Below are 9,784 nucleotides of genomic sequence, written 5' to 3'. Positions count from 1 at the left end.
AAAACTTTCAATCTTCTTCTCGCACCTCAACCACAAACTGGTTATTGTCAGATTTTCAGCTTCGCCCCTGAAGGAGTCTGCAGTGCGCACCGTGACCTATGAGCATGTAGTTGTCACTTTGTAACTGGTAACACAGTGTAGGATTTCACCGTGTGACAAAGTTCACCAAAGCTGCCTGTTCCTGCATGTCGTAATGTCTGACTTGCTGACAGCTCACTTTCTTGCAGCTATGTCATTCAATCTGCCCGGATGCAACTTCAGTTCCTTGTCACATGCTGCAAAACAAACATGACAATATTTCATCTCACTGCCTCAGGAGCCGAGGGGGTACACTTGAGAGAGGGCGCGAAGATAAGGCCCCCGTGTGAGATAAATGACATCTCAGTGATATCAGCCGCGAGGAAAAGGAGGCTCAAATGCCTCAGAGCCGTATCTGTCTGAGTGGAAACAGGAGGTTATGACATCAAAGGAGAATACATTTCATTTCTTTTTAAATCTTTCCCATCAGTGACTTCAAATAATGTTACAAGATATTCTGTCCAGATTCATTTTTATCTTTCAGCAGGGTATGAGATTCATCTGTTTGTTCCTCCATATCGCTGTTTCCCAGCCTTCTTGTGACCCCTTAAAATGAAATAATGGCTACTTATAACCTTTTGACAGAGGTTCTGGTTTCAATGTGGACAGAAGCTGTGAGCAGTGTGTTTCTTCTCAGACAGATTGATTTGAAGGATTTTCAGTGGCCCGAAGAGGTGAAAAAAAAAGAAAAAAATCCTCAAAAAACAATTGAAAAAGACAGATTGTTCTCAATCTGTTCCCAAAGAAGAGCAACTTGTTTCAAGAATTTTCTGGAAATTAGTGTCTGTGTATGGAAGAATAAAGCGTGTTATTGCTCTATAATGAAGAAAATTCAAACTTGATTTACAAAATTATTGATTACTAATTGATTTACACTGGAAACAAGTTGATATTCTCACTGTGTTCATGGACTTGTTCAATTATTTTTAGAACAGAAGCATTTAAAGCTATAATCCTTAAGATTTTGATGAAATTAAACCCTGTTTTTCATTCTATTTCTGGCTGATATTTTCTAGCAACAGCTATTCACTGTATTTACATTTTCTATTCACTCTCTAAATAGTACATATAGCATTGTTAGTGGCAGAGTTCGCTATCCCCGACCTGGATTCAAATGCACACATGCGAGTCACTGATAACAATTAATGTAATCCAGCATTACTGTTTGTAATTTTATCTTGTTGATATCAGCCTCATTGTTTACTGTTCACTCTCATCAGAGCTGCACGAAGTTACTGCTAATGCAAACTGAACTTATCCTCCAGTTACTAGCTCACAGTAAAAGTGTTTAACTTGCAAAACTCAGTGTTACAACCAGTAAGCGCATTTTGCTTAGTGAACCTTTGCAGGGGCCTGACCCACAGGCTAAGAACCATTACTCTGTGTCAACTAAAGAGTTCTCCACACCAAATTATTCCAGCAGAGTAGTTGAGTAAAAAAAATATCACTAACCGTTAAATCTATGAATAATCAAACTAGATGTATAGGCCAAAAATACCACTGAGACCATAGTATGTAGATCTCCACTATATCCAGGATTGAGGGTAATGGATGCTATATGGCAACATGACATACACATTACTACAAGGTAAGGTGAGTAGTAGTAGTAGTAACAACCACTGACAACACGCAGAAACACCACCACATCTTGAGGCAGCCTGAGCCCAGTTCTTACAGCTGTTTCTTCTGATCAAGCAGGCCCATCAGCGCTGCTCTATATTTACCTTCATCCTGGGTTACACACAGGAGGGAGGAGGAGGAGAAGAGGAGGACTTAAACAGCACAGGAAGATGGACATGGGTTAGCAGCTCGGGGACACTTGGATTAAACACCAGCCTGGGTGGGCTCGATGGCTGAGTCAGTACCCTGTGATGATTCTCCCTCCCATGGCTATTGTAAACACTTTCTCCACCAGACCCTGGCAGAGCTGTTAAGCTGGCAACTGGGTACCAAACAGCTCTGTGTCACATGAGAGGCCTGGCTGGAGTCACAGTGGCCCAGGATACTATTCTTAGATGCAGGAATGTACACAGTGGCCTCATGGCGAGCTCCACAGCGCCTAACTGGAGAGCCTCGTCGTTTCTCTGTCATGCTCCTTCTCTCTCCCTGACTACTACCCACTTTCTCTCTGGATAATGCTTTGGTTCTCTCTTGATTGGAACTGATATTTCCTCTGAACAGACCGTCCAGACATTTCGGATGTTATTGATTTTCTGAGGGCAAGAGGTAAGGATTCACTGAGTCACAGATGTTGCTGATGAACTGGCAACAGGTTCATGTGCCAGACGTTTCTCTCAAACTCATCAGTTTGACACAAATCTGACATTCAAATTCCTCAATACTAAGCTTTTATTGTGTAACACCACAATTTCTTCAGCAGTGCCCTCAGTATCTGCTGCAATTGTATCCTCTTTTTATTAATTTTATCATTAATGCTTTCTTTCAGGCTTAATGGTGTCAGACACAGCTGATATAATCCAGCTATGTGCCACATTTTCAATTACCTAAATGATTATTACTGTAATATTTTGTATTTAAAATCAGCTTTGGCATTTGGTTATAGTATTAAGAGTTTTTTTAATTACTGTCTGTCATGATGATAGTTGCATGAAACACAATTTATTACTATTATACTATTATTATTAGCATTGTTGATGACTAACTAGAAAGAGATTGAATATAATGTATATGTAAGTGTGACTACTGATGCAGTTTTTCATTAGGGACCCTTATGACAGCAGGTCTTCTGATCTGAGACACTGAGTTGTCAAATGTCTCTCACAGTCATTGGCATTTCATAATATACAATAATGATCAGTTGTCCAAATATATCCTACAGACTGTGCCCCGTAAGTAGGAGTAAATCAGTAGCTGTCGCGGGGGTGATTATAATAGGGTCATCACAAACTGTCCAACAAGGGGGACAGACAGAGACTATGAGAGCGGAGGAATATGATGGAAAAAAACAACATATAGAAAATAGAAACAGGGATGGGGAGGGAGTGTGAGGGACAGAGAGAGAAATTCAGGGGGATGGAGGGACAAACACAGATGGTCTGTTGACACAGTTCTGTTAATGTTAGCAGTGATGGGCTGCTGGATAAGGGAGATGTGGCCTAATGCTACATGGATGAATCACGATAATTTAGAAGGGCTAAAAACAGAATCTGTGAGTCAGTAATCGTCACATTAAGGGCAGCTGCTCTGCAAGAGTTTTAAGAGTTTAAGAGAGGGCTAATAAATGAAAGGGTTTGCCATCAGTGGGATTTGCATTGTTAGTCAGAGGGCAAAGGTGAAAAGCAGATAAAATATCCAATGAAAGAAAGACAAAGTGAAGCTCTGCTAGTCTGTTTTATCAAGTCATTCTGCAGAAAATGCTGTGTTCAGTCAGAATCTCTCTGTTCAATACTGTAATCTTTATGTTCCCTGAAAGCATAATTAATTATACATGATTTAAAATAACTAACCTTAACCCGAAAGAATGAAACACCAGCTTTTAGTATGGAAATCAGAACCAGTTTTACACTTTGGTTTTTGTACCAAATTAAACAAATAAGATATAACGTAGGGGCAGCATGGCGGTGCACTGCAATAAGGTTCAAGGTTCAAATCTGCAAGGGCCTTCCTGTGGAGTTTGCATGTTTGCATGTTTGCATGTTTGTATGTTTGCGTGGGTTCTCCAGGTTCAATCCAGGTACTCAGGCTTCCTCTCACAGTCCAAAGACATGCAGGTTAGGTTAATTGATGACTTAAAATTGCTTGTAAGTATGAGCGTGAGTGGTTGTTTTTCTCTTTGCGTTGGCCCTGTGATTGCCTGGTGACCTGTCCAGGGTATACCCTCCATCCCAATTTCAGTTGTGATTGGCTCCAGTCCCCCTGCGACCCTTACAGAGTATAGTGCAGTAGACAATAAATGGATGGGTATAATGTGGTTTTTAGTGCTTTACAAATGTGGGTATGCAGATTTACTACCTTTAAATCGAGCCAGGGAAGCTGTTTGCCCCTGTTTCCAGTCTATATGCTAAGCTAACTGTCTCCTGGATGTAGGCTCACATGTAACGTACAAACATGAAGGTCGAGTGGATTTTCTCCTCTGATGCACGGCGGGACAGTGAATGCACATATTTCCTAAATGAGGTAGATCAACGGCAACTGATCTTCAACAACATACCTCCACTCAAAAAACGTTTTTCTTGATCACCATAGTTTAACAGAACTGTGTAATGTCAGTGTAACATCATTGGTAGCCATGCTCTGGTCAACCATCGCTTTCCAAAAGACAGTACACAACAGTATGCGTCTCTCTTTCTTTCCTTTACCCTCCCCAGAGAATGGCCTGTAGACCACGAGATGTTTTCTCTTTTAAAGACTCAGAACTTCCCTCCCACCTGCTTGGCCAGCTGAACATCCTGCGGCAAGAGCATATCCTGACAGACGTGCTGCTCTGCACGGAGCACCAGGAGATCCCCTGCCACAGGAATGTCCTGGTGTCCAGCAGCCCATACTTCCGCGCCATGTTTTGCAGTAACTTTTTGGAGAGCAGTCAGGCCCGAGTGAATCTGAAGGGAATCTCTTCCAACATCCTGAGTGGCATCGTGGACTATGTCTACACAGGCTGCATCACTATCACCATGGAGATTGTGCTCCCACTCATGCAGGCAGCGTCCATGCTTCACTACGCAGGTCTCTTTGAGGCCTGTTCCATGTTCCTCCAGGAGCAGCTGAGCCCAGAAAACTGCCTGAGTATGATACGATTGTCTGAGATCCTTCACTGTGAGAGTTTGAGGGAGAGGGCAAAGGAGATGGCTGTGAGGTGTTTCTCTGATGTAGCTGCGACAGAGGACTTTTGTGAGTTGTCTCTTCCAGAGCTCATGTGTTACCTAGAAGACGACCGACTTTGCGCTGAGGAGGAGCAAGTGTTTGAGACCCTCCTGGCGTGGATCCACCATGACCCGTTCTCACGACGCGGTGCAATCCATGATCTCTTCAAGAAAGTCCGTCTTCGCTACATTCATCCAACTTACCTCTTCCAGTTCATCGCCAATGACCCGCTGGTGCAGTCCTCCACCCTTTGTACTGAGATAATAGAGTCAGTACGCCGCCTCATGCTTACAGTCAGCACCAAGTGTAGCCGAGAGCTCAAGCCACTTTGGACCACACCACGACGTTACACCTGCAGGGAAACACTGGTGGTGGTTGGAGGACGCAAAAACAATGAGCAGACCTCACGAGAGGCCCTGCTCTATGATGAAAGGACTCATCGCTGGCAGTGGTTGGCCAAGCTCCCTCTGCGCCTCTACAAAGCTGCATATGTGTGTATACATAGCATCCTCTATGTACTCGGTGGACTCAGCCTCTGCATGACATCAGGTGACAGCTCAGTTAGCGCCACAGTTTACACACTCTCCCTCAAGACCAACCAGTGGCGGACTGCTGAGCCCATGTTGGAGCCACGATATGCCCACCAAAGTGTGTCCTATCTGCACTTTATTTTTGTGTTAGGAGGTATTGGGGAGCACAAGAGAATCTCTCAGTCGGTAGAGAGATACAACAGTATGTTTAATCAATGGGAAGCCATGGCACCAATGCCCACAGCGGTGCTGCATCCAGCTGTGGCGGCCAGCGATCAGAGGATCTACGTTTTCGGAGGAGAGGACGCCATGCAGAATCCAGTCAGGCTGATTCAGGTAGAGACAACTTTTCTATTTTGTGGCCACTGAAATACAGACATGGCTTTACACAGAATTCATTCCCAGTGTTTGCTGATTAAAAGTCAAAGGTCTTTACTGGGATATCACACAGACAGTGAAGTACAATCTGTTATGCTGTGATAAACACTGTCTTTTGGCGTTTGTGGTGTGTTAACAGGTGTATCACATCTCTCGTAACTTGTGGTCCAGGCTTGAGACGAGAACGGTGAAAAACGTTTGTGCTCCTGCTGCAGTCATTGAAGACAAGATCTATATCATAGGAGGTGAGTTCAATAAATCTCCATCTGCTGTACAGTTTACAGTACGGTCGTTAACATCTTTACAGTAGCTGTGGATTTTAATTGAATTTTAAATCATCAACAACAAATCCTATCATAAGACCAAAATCAGTGTGTTAGTCAGTCTCTCAGTACTGTTCGACTTCCAGACTCGGCAATCGGCCATGAGCCTACTGGTTCCTACTGAAGATGTAAATCTTCAATAGAAATAGAATAAAAATATGATTTTCACTTTTTAAAAAGGCAGAGTAATTTTTTAAAACAGCTGGGCACTGTAGCTTTTATCAAACATTAGTCATACTGGAGTAAACGGTACATTTGTTTGGGACTATTTTCAGCAACAGACTAATACACATTTGGTGCACAAGTCTTTCTAGCAGCAGGACAGTGTGTGTCGCCCACATCCACTATAATGAAAAAACATGCCTCCCAGTGGAACAGGGTTGCTCAGTAATGGGATTTTAATAGTTTTAGACCACGGTGGAGGTGGCACAGAGGAGAAAGTCAAATGCGTCAAAAAAATTGTTGAAAATAAGAATAACATAAAACATCACCAGACTTTATCATCACTTATTCTTCAAAGTTGACTAAATGAAAATCTAATTTCCAGGATACACCAGGCGAATGATCGCCTACGACACCAAAGCCAACAAATTCGTCAAATGTGAGAATCTAAAGGAACGACGGATGCATCACAGCGCCACAGTGATCAACAACAAGCTCTATGTCACCGGCGGACGGATCCTCAACGGACATGATGTCATTGAGGACTCAGACTGCTTCGAGTGTTACGACCCGAAGACTGACGTTTGGACCTCGAAAGGGTCTTTGCCATATAAGTTATTTGACCACGGATCCCTGCCGCTGGTCTGTGTTTCCAACAGGCCCAACCCGCCATGACCCACCACCCAGCCAGCCACTTGGGCAAATGCTTTTCTTGTTCTTCACCTCCCCTTTGCCACGATTTATTGGGCCCTAATTACACAAATGGGAAACCATTTCAAGCTGACTGCATTCCTTCACGCAGCTCAGTCTCTGCCACAACTTAGCGGCACGTTAGGCCAGGCTGACTTTCACCGGAATCAAAGGCGAGCTCAGCTGACGAGCAGAGGTGCCATTTCTAAGGCACCTGGGGTGGAACTGAACTATGAACCCAAGAGATGACGAGACGGGAGACATACTTACACAACAAGCAGCTGTTCAGACACATATGTAATCCAAAAGACTCTTTCCGCAGATGGCTGCACTTTGATGGTAACTAAAAGTGTTAATGCTTTAATTTCCCAGACATTTACATACAGTATATCACTGCCTGGCAGCTGCAGTTGACTATTATGTAACGTTTAAATACATGGGGAATTATGTGACTGGCTGCTTGTTAATTCTATGAGGTCTGCTTTTCTTGTAAAACTGAAAATGACAGAGCAGACAGCTGATAAAATTGCACTTTATAGAAAATACATTCCTCCTTGACCCACATACTTCTATCAAAGCACACTTGGTGATGAGAACAATTGTGACAGTACGCAGACAAGCTCCCCATGCAAAGCACAGTAGTCTATCATATTGAAACACTGATGAGAAGCACAATTTTACTTATCTGAAATTATCTGGGCCAACTTTATTCCAGTTTAAGTGGCTTGATTTATGACTTTGAGAATTGTTCCTACAACGCCCAACAAAGCATGTTCTGTATTTGTTTCATTTATGTTTTCGCTCGCAATTCATGAAGTGTACGTAAGTAGTGTATGTAACTTTAATTAGAATAAAAAGACGTGATGTTTTAGGTTAGTTGAAGCACTGTGAACTCAAAGATTTGAGTAGTTTGGTGGTGGTTTACTTTTAATTTCACCATCTAATTTGCTAGATAGAGTAAATGGCTTCACAGGCAGCTATGTTGATGCAAGGACATGTGACAATGCTGCCTTTGAGGGCAAGAGTGTAAAAAGGGATGCAGTGACCTGCTGAGGGCAACTATGACTGGAAATAGTGATGATGAGATTTTTAGGGTTTGCAGCCTACAGCAGCCTCATGTACACGTGTAACCTGCAGGTGGTTTCTCACAAACATGCCGACCAGTCAGTCTTTTATTCATCTGAGGAAAAATTGTATCAGAGGAAGATGTTAGACAGTCAGACTGTGGAACCACCCTTGCCACCAAAACAGGCCACCGCCGTTGCTTCTGACTTGGCTCTGAAACCCTCTTGACCCTTATGGAGCACACATCCACTGCTGTGCTCCAGCCCTTGGCCATGGTAACAATCACCATGGCAACCCTGTTATCACCCAATTGGATCATCCATGGCAAGCATCCCTGCAGCGAGTCTGTCTATTTAAGACTGATCAACTGCATGGTGCATAATGTGTTGCTGCTACTTGCACAATTGACTTTCTCTTGCATTTTTTTCCCTTTAAAATGTTTTATTTTCTACTATGCAGTATGCTTATATTTTCGATATTGATTTCCTTGTTTGTGACGTGGTTTATAAAGGAACACTGTTATTTATGTATATGAACTGTATGTGGTGACACTGCAGACAAAATCAGATTTCTAAATAATAGAATCTGTTTTTGGACAGCAAGTTTTGTTATTGTTTTACTGAACTTTGTGCAGATTTAAATTGTTCTCCATGTGTCTGCCGACTGGCTGAGTCATGCTCCCTTCATACTCAAGGGAACATTGTTGACACGCACACATAAACATGTTCACTTGCTATCAGGTGACACATTTGTTCTGCGTACATCATTAAGTACCACAAGTACCAGCGTCCTGCAAGTACTGCATTATATTTAACTCTGTTGTAATATTATATGTATTATTATGAGAACTTAAAACAGTTTGTCTGGCATGAAATGTACACACTGCTTTATGTTACAGTTTGACACGACATGCGTCAACCTCTTGACCCTTCAGGCCACATTCTCATTATAAAGAGCGTCTGGCAAGAGGAGGCTAAATATGTAGTTACCAGCGTCCCCCTGAGAGGCTCACTGTTTGTATGGTTGGCCTATTTGTATGCAGCCCTCTGCTGAAGTTGACCTCAGGGGAGGAGATGCAGGATCAGATTTCACTCTTACATTTTAATCCCTGCTCATTAGTGGGGAAACATTGAAACTTGCCCAGGAGCAGCGACCAAAAGGGAATTCCATCCCATCCCACATTAGCAAGCCCAGACTGTCATTGAGTTAAATGGCTCCTTGTTAGCCTGGTCACTCTGGATGCCTCACAAGCACCCTTAGTTTATGTGTCTGTGTGTGGATTCGGATGCTTGACCAAATCATTATGAAGACACACATGCATCGCATTAAAACCTTAAAGTTAGAACCTACCAGCCAACAACTGTGACCATCATGAATGATTTGCCACAAGCTGAGTCAGATGTCATATGCTCGTCTGTTAGCCAGAGCAGCATTTGAGAACAGCACCCTGTGAAACTTTTTATTGAGCTGCTGCTAAATACACATCATATTCAGACTGTTTATTGACTGTGTTTGCTTTCTTTCTTTCCATAGAAACCAGTGTGTGAGGGTCACCCTTTAGGGAGGCTGTGGCCCGGCAGGTTATTTTCAGTGTCTGTTACTAACCCATCAAGGGATAGCATTTCATTGCTAGCCCACTCTGTGTGTGTGTGTGTGTGTGTGTGTGTGCAGACACACATGCAATAACTGTGGTTAGAAGAACTGTAGGAGCCACCAGGATAAACCTTACCCTGCATA

At 43.0% G+C, this 9,784-nt stretch overlaps 1 protein-coding gene across 1 annotated transcript; it reads left to right on the top strand.

The window, feature by feature from the left end:
- The first annotated feature begins 4,409 nt into the window (after positions 1-4,409).
- klhl38a (kelch-like family member 38a) lies at positions 4,410-7,014 on the top strand. Its single transcript, XM_070846992.1, has 3 exons — positions 4,410-5,765; positions 5,947-6,052; positions 6,678-7,014. Exons 1-3 carry the CDS (start codon positions 4,410-4,412, stop codon positions 6,965-6,967), a joined length of 1,752 nt encoding a protein of 583 aa, XP_070703093.1. The 3' UTR covers positions 6,968-7,014.
- The last annotated feature ends 2,770 nt before the right edge of the window (positions 7,015-9,784 follow it).

Source organism: Pempheris klunzingeri, chromosome 16, assembly GCF_042242105.1.
Source record: "Pempheris klunzingeri isolate RE-2024b chromosome 16, fPemKlu1.hap1, whole genome shotgun sequence".
NCBI classification, from domain to species: domain Eukaryota; kingdom Metazoa; phylum Chordata; class Actinopteri; order Acropomatiformes; family Pempheridae; genus Pempheris; species Pempheris klunzingeri.
This window is presented reverse-complemented; position numbering and strand designations above follow the sequence as displayed.

Coding starts and splice junctions, on each gene's coding strand:
- klhl38a (XM_070846992.1), top strand. CDS start 4,410: ATGGCCTGTAGACCACGAGATGTTTTCTCTTTTAAAGACTCAGAACTT. Junction 5,766..5,946: donor ATCCAGTCAGGCTGATTCAG/GTAGAGACAACT, acceptor GTGTGTTAACAG/GTGTATCACATCTCTCGTAA. Junction 6,053..6,677: donor CAAGATCTATATCATAGGAG/GTGAGTTCAATA, acceptor TCTAATTTCCAG/GATACACCAGGCGAATGATC.